Below are 12,800 nucleotides of genomic sequence, written 5' to 3'. Positions count from 1 at the left end.
AGCACTGTTTTTCTTGCATTTTTGCTCAAGGCTAGCACTCTACCACTTGAGCATAGCTCCTCTTCCAGCTTTCTGGTGGTTAATTGGAGAGCAGAGTCTTACAGACTTTCCTGCCTGGGCTAGCTTCAAATCACAATCCTCAACTCTCAGCTCTTGAGTAGTTAGGATTACTGGCATGAGTCACTAGTGCTCATCTTATACTTTCTATTTACCCACAGTCGTTGGTTTCAAACATAAGGCAAAACAGGAATCCAAGTGTGCCTATGCTTACCTGGGTACTGGATCTAGAATAGTGTTAGTTGTGTGTGTGTGTGTGTGTGCTTGCATGCTCATGCACGTGTGTGTGTGTGCGTACATGTACTGGTCCTGGGGCTTGAATTCAGGCCTAAACACTGACCCTAAGCTTTTTTGCTCAAAGCTAGCACTCTACCACTTGAGCTCCACTTCCTGCTCTGTGTGTGTGTGTGTGTGTGTGTGTGTGTGTGTGTGTGTGTGTGTGTTGCACAGACTTTTCTGCCCAGGGTTGGCGTCCATCTCCTCCTCAGATCATTGCCTCATGAGTAGGTAGGATTATAGATATGAGCCACTAACAATCTACTGATTTTTATTTCTTTATTTTCTTGTATAAGCCACCTCACCTGGCTAATGTTCAACTTTTAAAAATTCTTAATCCTCTGTTGTCATCTGCTGACTTCTAAGTATTTAATCTGCCCACATTTGAGAAGGTAACCACTAAGGACAGGATGTATCCCAAAAAACAATGGCACTTAAAAAAACTATAATTATAATAATTAATGTTATCTTTCCTTTTATGAAGCTCTTGTGTACATTATTACATTTGACCATCACCGGGACTTGTGTAAGATAGGTATTAAGCCTCTTTTGCTGGTGCAGAAGCTTCATGATGAAAGATTAGATGAAGCCAGGTGCCAGTAGTTCACAACAGCATTTGTAGCTACTCAAGAGCCTGAGATCTGAGGATCATGGTTTGAAGCCAACCTGGTTAGGAAAGTCTCTAAGGTTATTATCTCCAATTAATCAGCAAAAAGCCACAATAAAAATAGTAGATTTATGGCTCAAGTAATAGAGTGTGGACAGTGCCCAGGCCCTGAGTTCAAGCCCCATTAAAAGAATATTTTTTTTAAAAAAGGAGTAGATGAATAATAGAGTCAGACTTCAAGCCCTTCAATGACAGAAGAAATATGCTTGTTTTCCAGACTCCAGAATCTCCAGACACCTCCAGACACCAGACTCAGCCTCCTCTGGCCCATCCAATCTCCAGAAGATATGTCCACTTCTTGATTTGTGGAATCATTATACCCAGTTATGCCCCCAAGGAAGCAGGCATGAAGTAGGAACCCACATAGGTGGGTCTTAGTTCCACTGACTTCGTTTGAGATATGCGCAGGTGCCTGGGGACTCTACTTTTGAAAGAGCTGCAAGGCCCCTAGAGAAAGAGGCCCTACTAGAAGGACATAATGAGAGGAGGAAAAAGATATATGTGACAAGTCTGGAAGGAGGTGAGTGCCATTTATATCTTCTCCCATCTCCGATAGTTTTTTGAGACAGTCTGACCATGTAGCCTAGTTTGGCCTAGAACTTAAAATTCCTCCCACCTCTGCATCTGAGTGCTGAGATTGCAAGTATGCACTATAATGCCCAGCTTCACATCACCTTCTGATCTAGCCTCCTGGGCCCTAGAGAGAGGAAACTGTAATAAAAAAAATTGAATAAAAATGTCATGCACTGAAAAAAAAAATGTCATGCACTGATGGTTCACAGTGTTTTTCTAGCTACTCAGGAGGCTGAGATCTGAAGATTGAGGTTTGAAGCCAGTCTGGGAAGAAAATCTGTAAGATTCTTATCTCCAATTAAGCACTGAAATGCTGTAAGTGGAGCCATGGCTCAAGTAGTTGAGTCCTAGCCTTGAGCAAAAAAAAGCTAAAGGACAGTGCCCAGATCCTGAGTTTAAGGCCCAATACAAGCACCAAAATTTAAAAAAATTAAAAAAAAAAGGAAGAATGAAAGAAAAAAAGTCTGTGGCTAGAGAGGAAAGGACTAAGCATACTGCTATCAACTGCTTTCCTTCAGCACCTGGGCCCTCAGGAATACTAAGGTTTCTAGAAAGGAAATGGCAGGCATGCCACCAGCACCTATCACCAATAAAATGCCAGTTTGCTTTGGTAAATGTCATGGGTCAAGGCATTTCTGGAGCAAACATTAGTCTTGAGACATGGGCCCACAAAATGGAGCCCTGGTAGGCATCCAACAGAGTACCCATTTGCAGTTTCCTTTTGTGAACAAACATACCATTTGCAAGTACCTATTTTTTAAAAAGTAATCTCACAGCACTTTTAAAAACTGTGTTCTAAACACTCATCAAGCACTCGTTTGTTAGGGAGGAAAGCTGCCAGGCTTGTTGCAACACATGATTGCCTCAACAGTCTTCAGGAGAAGCAACAACCAACCCTCATAGCCCGAGATGACCCATCAACGTGGCCCTCTTCTAATCAACAGCCCTAACACAGTAGAAACTCCTTCCTACCCCATAGCATACATGCACAGACATGCACACATGTACCTCTGGGTGCCCAGAGAAGGCAGCTTCTGCTGTCTCACCATTAGGAAGTCATTTTGTCAGGCCCTTAAATGTGGATGATTGGAAACCTGCTCACATAGTTGACAACACAAAAGCCAGTTGTTTGGTGTTTTGTTGTCTCCCCCCCCCAAACTTGGCACAAAGATGTTATGTATGCTTAAACAAGAATTGCTTTTTAATAGTTTTATTGTTTCATTAAAATGAATCTAAATACCCATTTGTGTTTCAGAATAAAAGTAAAAAATTAATCTTTGATCAACACATATCTTGCCATTAATTTTAATACACGTGAAGCTATTATCAAATCATAAAAATAAATAAATTCTGTCCAGGCATTGGTGGCTCACACCTATTGTCATAGCTACTCAGAAGGCTGAGATATGAAGATCAAGATTCAAAGCTAGTTCAGGAAAGAAAAGTCCATGAGTTAATCAGCAAAAAGCCAGAAATGGAAGTGTGGCTCAAGTAGTAGAGTGTCAGCCTTGAGAACAAGCTCCATTAATGTTAAAAATAATTACTTTAAAAAATTCTGACATGTTGGAAGTCATTCCTCTTTTCTGGAGTTTTGTCTATGTCTCCTCAAAGCTAGACATGTCCACAGACACCAGAAGCACAGAGGCCTTCTAAGAACTTGAGAGCTGGTATATTTCCTCTTTATACAGATATATGTGTTTGCTTCTGTCCTTGGAATTCAGGATAACGTTAGGTGGTGCAAGGAACTGGCACACTCTCTGAATTCCTTTATAACCATAGTATTTTGGGTCTTTAAACATGACACTTACTCAGTAGCCAAAGTAATGGCTGAGGAAGAAAGGCCCACAGGAGAAAGATCACAAGTCCAAGACATGGAGACACTACTGACTAAGGGAAGAATGAGGACAAAGTTCTGCTGATGTAACTTTATCTCCAAACAAAGACAAAAATTAAACATTTACTTTTCAGGAAACTCTGGGCTTTGTGTCCATCCCCCTCTCTGGTTTTCCCAGGCATTCTCAGAGAACAGCTGCTTCCAGAGGTGACTCTTTGCTCAAATACAGATGAAATGAAATCAGAGAGATTTCTCCAGTCTTCATTGGCCCATTCTACTTAAGTTTGAGTCACACTAGCAAGGCTTCCAACAAAAGCTTGACAAACATTTTACCCTTGCTGGCTTATAAACTGACATCTGTGCTCTGACTGTAGCCAAAGCCATTGCTCTTTTCCTGGAGTGGTTTCCCTTCCCTTCCCCGAGAAACTACAGCTCACTTCCACATTCTGGAGTACCTTTTTTTATGTAAGAGTTATGTGACTGGCACCCCACTCTTCCTTTCCTTATATAGTCAGAATGAGAGGAGAGTGCCCCTGAGACTGTCAGCCCTCATTTTACACATGAAGGAAACTGAAGAACAGAGACAGAGATATGAAATGCCCAAAGAATATACGGTGTTCCTGGGAGTAGAACTTTTCCAACTCACCATACAACTTCTAAATTTTGTTAGGAGTAATTTCTAGAAATAAAGGCTAATTTTAAAGTTACTAGTGAAAAATGGTTGCTTAAAGGAAACCTACATCAATTATATCCAAAGGAAACCTACATCAATTATGTCCAAATTTCCAAAAATATTTTACTGGTTTTTGTCTGCTTTCCTGGAACTTTGAAATTCTTTCTTTGCTCTGAAACAGCACACCAGATGGTGCCAGCATATGGGTGAAACAAAACATCTTCCTTCTGGAAGGACAGAAAATAATCTATTTCAACGTTCCAGGAAGAAAGCTTAGAGAAAAAGGCTTTTGGCCATGTCCACAGGAGTTTCACAACAGGCTAAGGCTGGGTTAAGGATGTGGAGGCAGAGGAAAGCAGACAAAAACCACACTTCCCAAATACCAGTTATGAGAGTAAACAGTGGACAAGTCCTGCTGCACAAATCTGATCAGACTCTGTGCCCAGCAGTTTCCTTAGTTTGGGCAAACTCGCTCCCTTTTGCAGATTCTGCAGTCACTCTGAGGATGAGTTCTAGACAGCCGGGCTGGTATCTTTGCCTGGCTTTGGAAAGTACAAGTCTTGGTGGGAACATAGTACCATTACCTCCAGCAAGAACTGGTCTTCTCCTTGCTCCCTATATTTGTTTGTTGCAAGGAGTGGGGCGGGGGGCTTTATTTGTCCCTGTCTGTGCGCATACAGGAATCAGTCTCACCCCCTCTATCACTTTCCATCAGCTGACTAACACCTTCCCCACTCTTCAGCTCCCCAGTCCTGGGAGCTCCTCACTTCCCCCATCCTTTCACCGCTCCTTACCCAGAACCCAGACTGTGAACCTACCTTGCCTTGTAAACTTAGAGTAGCTGAAAAGAGAAGATTTTGTTTCTCACTACTCGCTTCTTCCTAGTAGGAGACCGAGAGCTGTGGAAACGCAAAGCTGTTTTTTGCTGTCTTGCTGGAATTGGGTGGGGTCTGCGTGGCGCGCGCCTGGGTGTGCGCGTGGACCAGGGTTGGGAACAGAGGGGGGAGGAGGCCCGCGATCCAGCCCCTGAGTGGGTGGACCGCACCCCACTTCTCGGAAGAGGTCCCTCTGCCTGCCCCGCCCCCTTCCTCCCCCCCCCCCCCCCCCCCGTCCCCGACCCGCTCAGCGCCAGGGTAGCGGGCTCATGCTCTCTGGGCCGTTCGCGCTGGAACTGGAGTGGCGGCGGTCGAGTGTACTTCACCGCCTCGGAGACCAGCGGCAACTCCGCGAGTTTTCAAAGGCCAGGAGAGTTCAGGAGATGCCCAGCACTGGTCGTCCCTCACAGTCAATCGGTGCTAACCTCTTGTGGGACAGAATTTGGAAGCGTCTGTACTTGATAGCAAGTTGTCAAAGGGGAAGGGGAAAAAAAAACAACGGAAAGGGCTCGTCCGGGATTTGAACCCGGGACCTCTCGCACCCAAAGCGAGAATCATACCCCTAGACCAACGAGCCACGGCAGAGACAAAGCGCTGAAGTTTCCTCTGAACTACACTTTGCTGCCACCTGTTGGCTGCCAGGCCATACGAGGGTTGTTTGCTGTTTTCTGCTCCATCTCATTGCTCCTTCCTGTCCTGCCAAACCTCAACATCTTTTTTCTACTTCCTCCCTCCCTCCCTCCCTCTCTCTCTCTGTCTCTCTCTGTCTCTCTGTCTGTCTGTCTGTCTGTCTCTCTCTCTCTTCTTTCTTGTAGCACTTGTACCCCGCAATATTCGGTACGGTCCAGGGGATTCTGACCTCGGCGTTTGGACTTTAGGTAAACACCCTAGGATTAACTAGAAGCCAAAAGAAAGCACATCCTGGGAAAGTGGCTCAGGATTTCCAATCTGCCGCAAAATCCCTGAAGAGGTGTCCAAACGACTGTTTAAGAAAACACTGTTCTTATAAAGGTCATGTACAGAGAGGTTGCAGTTACACAAGTCAGGCAATGCGTACTTTTCCTTTTGGACAATGGCACCCCTTCCCCGACTCTCTCCCAGTTTACCCTCTCATCCTATCCACAAGACGTGTACTTTACCTTCAACATGGTGTCTAGTGAGTCTCGCCGCTGCATTTGTTCACTCTGTCCTCCATTTCTGTGCCCCCCTTAGCCTCCCAAAGACGTAAAGGAACTAACGGAAAAGGAAACAGAAAACGGCAACCAAGAAAAAAACACTTCATTTCGATACTCTTCTGGATAGGATGCACATAGGCATTTCGTGGTGCCTTTTGTTCATGTTTTAAGTTGTGATGTACTTCGAAAAGTGTTTACAAAGAACTCCAGAATAAACTGCAAACGCAAAGCAATACCTCTCCTTCAAACTGGAGTCGAACCGGAAACCTGGAGGTAACAGTCCTCCCGTCTACCAGCCGAGCTACCGAGGGGAACGTACCTAGGATTTTGGAATTCTTTATTCGAGATGCTGATGAGCACAGGCAGCGAGGGAAGGCGAGAATTTGGGGGCCTGGGATACAGCGAACGCACAAGGCAAGTCTGTGGGAAAGCCCTGCTTTAGCAAGTGCGGGGACGATCCTTCGAGCCTGACTCTCTGAGAGGCGTCTTAGCGTAGACACACGGGAGTCGACTCCAGACCCTGAGCGCCTGCAGAGCCGGGACCCCCGGCTCGCCCGGGGACTGCTGGCCCACGGGTGCGTGCAGGTGCGTGCAGCAGGTGCGCGCGCGCACTTCCTCCCCTCCCCTCGCTGACCAGGCGCGTCTGCACCCACGGAGGGGAGGGGGAAAACTTGGAATATAATGCACATGAGAAAACCCGGGATCTCTTGTGATTTTAGAAGGAAAATCATAATTCATTTGATACCATATCAAGTTTAGTGACTCAATGCTTGTAACCCACAAGTGTGGGGCTCCCAGGGAATCCTAGAACCAAGTCTGCAGCGGAGGTCGGGCTCCCCGGCTTTGGGGGCGGGGGGGGTGTTATCTTGTTTTTCACATCTGCACACAGACCACGCAGAAACAGGTTCAGTTCCCGCCCCGCCCCACCCCGCCCCCCCCCCCCCCCCCCCGGCCGGTTTGCTTCCTACCCGGGCGCTGCTGGGTCAGGGCACGGGACCAGAGTGGCCACACCAGGGCTTCCGCAGCTCCTTGGAGCCTCTGCGGCTTTCGCCCTCTGATTCTGGAGCATAAAAGGAGCGCAAGGACTTGATTTCTACATGACCGCGAGGTTCAGTCGAGAGAGGAGGGCAGTTTACGTATAATAAAGAGAAATTCTTTTCTGAAAAAGCGAACAACAGGCCCCAGCGAGATTTGAACTCGCGACCCCTGGTTTACAAGACCAGTGCTCTAACCCCTGAGCTATAGGGCCAGGCAGAGGGTGGTTCTCTTTCTTTTGTAGAAAAGGAAGCTTTCCTGGATCTTCACTAAACCAAGTGTAAGACGCAAATAAAATTCTTGATTTTATTTTACCTTCTTTCACAGCTACAGTAATGTAATTCCATCTGCAAACTCTGGTCTAATTGGGAACAATGCTGAGTAGCGAGGGCTTCCATAAGTGCCCACGTCGACATTAACAGATAGATACCGCCCGGTGCATCTGTCTCCCCCCCGACTTTCAGAATGAAACTTACGGATTCCAATTCTGTATTAGGCACTGCACCAGAAACTAGAGATCCAAACATGAGCTGTAACTTGTAGTCACTATCACAGTTTTGTGGAACCAAAGAACTGCATTTTTGAATGGAAGACGGCCATGAAAGGCAAATGTGCCAGGTGTGTAAGGGTCCCGGATTGCAAAGTCAGCCACCCTGAGGGGCCTGAAGGAAGGGTGGGGTAGAATCGCACAGCGCTGGGGGATTTAGGCAAACGTGAGAGCAGGGCTACCCGTGCCAGGAAAAAAAATAAAAAGCAAAGCCCAAGAACACATCAGTATTGTTTTAATTTTTATTTTTCATTGTTATTATAAATGTGATGTACAGAGGGGTTACAGTTACATAAGGCAGGTAAAGAGTACATTTCTTTTTGGATAATGTCACCCTTTCCCTCCATATATCCCAGTTTTTCCTCCTGCCCCTACCCAGGAATTGTGTAGCTCCTTTAGTGAATGTCACTGCTACATTTGTTCATCCTTTGTCCATCCATTCAAAGCAGCAGTATTTCAGACTCCATGGTAGAACACAATCTGGGGCAGACACCCTGCCCCCCTTTCCTCAAAAAGGGAAGAGTTAAAAAGATGTGTTAGTAGGTGACAGTAATGACGTTAGACTTAAAAAACAAACAAACAAAAACAAAACAGAAAATGGAAACCCACCAAGCATAGATTGCAAAATACATTGAAGAGTAGATAAGCCAGTCAAAGGGAAACACAAGGATGCCCAAGCACAAAACCAAAGGGATAAGAATTATTGAGCCACAAAAGAAGAGATAAAGGAAATTGATAATTAATATGAAACATATAGAGGAAAGAGAGTGGGTTCTCACCAGTACCTTGAAGAAGCAAGGTGATACCTGTAGGGAAAAAAAAAAAAGGAAGTTTGTTCCTAAAGGGTTGTGGAAAGGAGTGCAGTGGACAGGATTAGGTAGGCTACCTTAGAGGTCCTAGCAACCCATAACAATTGTGCTAGTCAGAATATGCTTGTCAGTTCCATGGACTGATTGGTCAAGGTTAAATCAAATCACATAAGTCATTCATTGAGTTGGAGCCAGAGTTAGGAACTCATTAAGGAGAATAAAATGAGAAAACAGCAGAAGCCTGGATATGAGCTTAATGAACAGTCCTATTATAACCATATCTATGACTGTCCCATATCCTTTAAACATTTTAAGTCCAGTCATTTACATATGAGTAAATCTGTTTGAGAAAACTTGTTTTCATGGGTTGGGAAGCTGGCTCAGTGGTAGAGTACTTGCCTTGCATGCTTGAGGCCCTGGGTTTGATTCCTCAGCACCACATAAACAAAAAGAGAAAATTTGTTTTACCAGTTTAGACAGCAAAGTGATGTGACCTGGGTTCCACTGATCGGGCAGTGAGGAAAGGGTACAACTTGAAGCAAAAGACTAGTATATGACCCCATAGGGGGAAAACCTCATATTTTCACAGATATGGGAGTAGGTATTGATTTTGCTTTAGTTCTGCAAAAAAAAAAAAAAAATACACTGCATGACCTAAACAACTCATGTTTTTTTTTATTGTGAAAATACTGTACAGAGGAGTTATAATTACGTGGGCAAGGTAATGAGTACATTTCTTATCAAGCATTGTTGCCTCCTCTGTTGTTTCCCCTACCATCCCTCCCCCCCCCACCTGCCATGGAGTCAAGGAAGTTGTCCTAAAGGGGTGACCGCTCGGAAAGGGACCCTTTCCAGCAGATCTGCTTGGGAGGAGATGAACTTGCAGATGAAGACCGCTCTGTTGCCCATATCTGCGCATCCATGTCTCCTGGAGCTGAAGAGAATTAGTAGGTTTGGGCTACCAGTATAAAAGTTTGTCTTGATCCTTTCATGCACCACTATGTTTCCAGTAGATAAATGTTCTCCAAGCTTCAGAACCTAAACGAATCTTTGCTAAATTTAGCAAAGAATTTGAAATTGAATAGCAAAGAGCTATGCTCTTCTTGATCCTTTCCCTTCCCTTGTCGATCTGGGGAACAAATCAAGAAGCCTATTCAGAAAGTAGTTATAAGCGCTAGCTAGGCACCAGGCTGAGGCTGCTGACAACCCTGCCTTCAGCAGATGGTTTGCTTTAAGAAAGATTCTTCTTTTTCCATTGGGAGTGAGGGACTCTGTTTCTGTGGGTGGATGCGTGTTCCCATAGAGCAGTTCTTTCTGGGAATTTCTCAGCGTCCTTCAGGCAATACTTGAAATCAGTGTCATGTCTCTGACTAGAAGTGCAATGCTGAAAACAGGATGGAATGATATAACTAGGAAAAGCAGATAAAAGAAATTGGTCAAGTTAGTAGGGTGGCTGAATGATCTAAAGTGCTGGACTTTAAGCTCCAGTCTGTCTGGAGGCATGGGTTTGAGTCCCACCACAGCCAGAGTTTTGTTTCTGCAATGACTGGTGCAAAATGATTGGAAATTATCCCCTAAGTTAGTCATTCTTCCTTTGGCCTAACTCCAATACTTGTCTGAATTTTCTTAAGACCTACCATTGCACTATTGAACTCATTGAGTCTGGTACCATATTCTAATCTTTTGTTTGGGAGCCTTCCAAACCAGTACTAGGATGGCTAACATCTGGCCTTTCCCAACCAGATTTCACGAGAATTCTAAATTATCTCATCAACTATGAGTAGAAATGTTTCTGGGTTAGAGGTGTGGCTCAGATAGCAGAGTGCCAGCCAATGAGCAAAAGCAAACATCAGATAAAGTTCAAATCTTGTTCTTGGATCAGAGGAAGGAAGGGAGGGAGGAAAGAAGGGAAGAAGGGGGGAGGAAGGAAGGAAGAGAGGGAAAGAGGGAGGGAATTCCAAACATTGTCAAATGTCCCACAGAGCACAGGAAGCAATAATGTCTCAATAAATGTGTGGATTGTCTCTGAACTTCCATATAACAGAAGTTTTTAATTTTGACAATGTGCAGATAATGTTGTTCCCCTACAATTGGTCATGCTATCAATGTTACATCTGAAAATTCTTTCCCTAAAATAAGTTGAGAGACTTTCTTCCTTAAAAAAAAGTCTTGAGGGGGCTGGGAAGGTGGCTCAGTGGTAGATCGCTAGGCCCTGGGCTTGATTCCTCAGCACTACATAAGCAAAAAGAAAAAAAGCTGGAAGTGGTGCTGTGGCTCAAGTGGTAGAGCTCTAGCCTTGAGCTGAAGAGCTGAGAGACAGAGCCCAGGCCCAGAGTTCAGGCCCCACGAAAAAAAAAAAGGTCTTGAGTTGTACTGTTAAGTATATGAATGAATGACTTTGAGTTATTTTTTGGTATATGATGTGACATAGGGATCAAAATTATTTCTTCTTGCAATTTTTTACCACCATTTGTATAAAATAACTACTTTTCTTCACTGAATTTCCTTTACAAATTTCACAGCAATTTATTAACAAATTATGGACAGTTTTATTTCTGTACTTATAATGCACAATTCCATTCTTCTTTGTCTTAATGCCATTGTGGTACTATGTTCATTACAACACCTTTAAAATAAATGAATATAATGATAAAAATCAATTCAACCATAAATCTAATAACTGAGTCAGTACAAGTGAGTCCTCCAACTATATAATCTTAAAATTATTTACATAATATATATAATTTATATTTATGGATTCCTTCTTTTTGTGAGTGGTGTGTGTGTGTGTGTGTGTGTGTGTGTGTGTGTGTGTGTGTGTGTGTGTGTGTGTGTGTGTGACTGTCTATCTGACTGTCTGTCCTGGGACTGGAAAACAGATGGTGAGCCCAGTTTCTCAGATTTTTTTGGCTCAAGGCTAGATACCTACCACAACTCCATGAAACCATATCTCTGATAGTTAATTGAAGACAGGAGACTTTGAGAGCAATTAAAGAGTCTGGGCACTATGATCACAGAACAAGGTGCAGGATGTGAAAATATGCTCAGAGAGTGCTAGTACAACCACAAGGTAAGACACAGGCTAAGGGAATGAACTGTTCACATTGGAAATAGATTCTGAATCCAAGCCCATAATGGAAAGAAAGAAAATGTGGGGATCACTTGAAAGCCACAGCAGACCCCTAGGAAATTCCTGGATGTTCCTAGCCCATTGACCTAAGCAACCCCAGGCCCTTTCTGGGACATTTTCCAGCATGTCTCCTCCTGCCCTCAATACAGACAACATTGGGGTAGAGGGGAATTCAACGCATGGAGAGAGAAGTCTATAGAGGATGGCTCTCTTCTCACTGTATGGCCAACACTACTCCCTGCTGGTGGATTGAGATGGCATCTATGGATACCTTCCCTTGCCTCCTCTCCTGTCCCCACCCTTCCCCTCCACTCTCCTCGCCTCTCCTATCTCTTCCCCTCCCCTTCCCTTCTCCTGCTTTCTTTGATGTACCTTCTCTTTGCTTTCTCTCCCCTACCTAAACCTAGCCTCCCCTCCTCAGCTTTTTCATCTCCTCAGAAGCAGTCCTCCCTGCTCACCCACTCATGTTCCGAGTTCTAGCCAAGAAGCACAGAAGAATGAATCAGTGAGGTCTACCCTGCTCTTACAGGTCTCCCTGGCTGACCAGCAAGCCCAAGATCATCCCCTTGCTTCTCTTTCAATACTGTTCATTACTCCTCCTACTACTACTCCTACTCCACCTTTTCCTCTTCCTCCTCCTCCTCCTCTCCTTCTCTTTCTCCTTCTCTTTATTCTTATTCTCCTTCTTCTTCTTTCCCTGCTCCTTCCCATTCCCCTTAAAGGTCCTCCTCCATTATCTCCTCCTCCTCTTAAGGCTCCTCCTCCTCCGCTTCCTTTGACACCCCTAACCCCTCTGCAGCAGCACCCCTAGCACCAGCAATGAGCAGCCACCTCTGTCAGCAGTGCCAGTGCTACTAGCAGGGCTCCCTGGGCTCCCCAGGTCCCAGACTGGAGAGCTGGCAGCTCCCAGGGGGCCTTGGGGGCGGGCCCAAGGGAGGCTGGGCAGGTTCCCAACCAGACTCAGTCAGTCTCTAGAGACCTGCTGCTTTCCAGGGACACACCTGGCCTCCCTGTTAGCCACAAAGACCAAGCACCCAGCCCACAACAGTGCACACCCTTCGATAGCTCAGTTGGTAGAGCGGAGGACTGTAGACTGGACACCCAGCCGCGGCCATCCTTAGGTCGCTGGTTCGATTCCGGCTCGAAGGA

At 45.1% G+C, this 12,800-nt stretch overlaps 2 protein-coding genes and 3 non-coding genes across 8 annotated transcripts in view; 1 reads left to right on the top strand and 4 right to left on the bottom strand.

The window, feature by feature from the left end:
• Positions 1 to 6,106, bottom strand: part of Ang (angiogenin, ribonuclease, RNase A family, 5) — a 14,502-nt gene extending 8,396 nt beyond the window's left edge. Inside the window, exon 1 of one of the 3 annotated variants that reach the window (XM_013035711.1) lies at positions 6,095 to 6,106. In XM_013035711.1, the coding sequence (XP_012891165.1) occupies positions 6,095 to 6,103 (9 nt within the window). In that variant the 5' untranslated portion in view covers positions 6,104 to 6,106. Of the gene's footprint in view, positions 1 to 4,898; positions 4,990 to 6,094 lie in introns of those variants that run through there. The other 2 variants (XM_013035713.1, XM_013035712.1) reach the window with 2 other exon arrangements.
• The window catches only part of Rnase4 (ribonuclease, RNase A family, 4), a 25,519-nt gene extending 19,400 nt beyond the window's left edge, over positions 1 to 6,119 (bottom strand). The window contains exon 1 of one of the 2 annotated variants that reach the window (XM_013035714.1): positions 6,095 to 6,119. In XM_013035714.1, coding sequence (XP_012891168.1) covers positions 6,095 to 6,103 — 9 coding nt within the window. In that variant the 5' untranslated portion in view covers positions 6,104 to 6,119. Of the gene's footprint in view, positions 1 to 4,898; positions 4,987 to 6,094 lie in introns of those variants that run through there. The other variant, XM_013035715.1, reaches the window with a different exon arrangement.
• On the bottom strand, positions 5,461 to 5,532 carry Trnap-ugg. Its single transcript has one exon. It is a non-coding gene; the product is annotated as a tRNA-Pro (tRNA).
• A 1,187-nt stretch (positions 6,120 to 7,306) lies between the features above and the next one.
• Positions 7,307 to 7,379, bottom strand: Trnat-ugu. Its single transcript has one exon. It is a non-coding gene; the product is annotated as a tRNA-Thr (tRNA).
• A 5,327-nt stretch (positions 7,380 to 12,706) lies between these two features.
• On the top strand, positions 12,707 to 12,800 carry Trnay-gua. The gene is made up of 2 exons: positions 12,707 to 12,743; positions 12,765 to 12,800. It is a non-coding gene; the product is annotated as a tRNA-Tyr (tRNA).

This window comes from Dipodomys ordii, unplaced genomic scaffold, assembly GCF_000151885.1.
Source record: "Dipodomys ordii isolate 6190 unplaced genomic scaffold, Dord_2.0 Scaffold218, whole genome shotgun sequence".
Classification (NCBI taxonomy): Eukaryota; Metazoa; Chordata; class Mammalia; order Rodentia; family Heteromyidae; genus Dipodomys; species Dipodomys ordii.
Note: the sequence above shows the minus strand (reverse complement) of the source record. Positions and strands in the feature narration are given on the sequence as shown.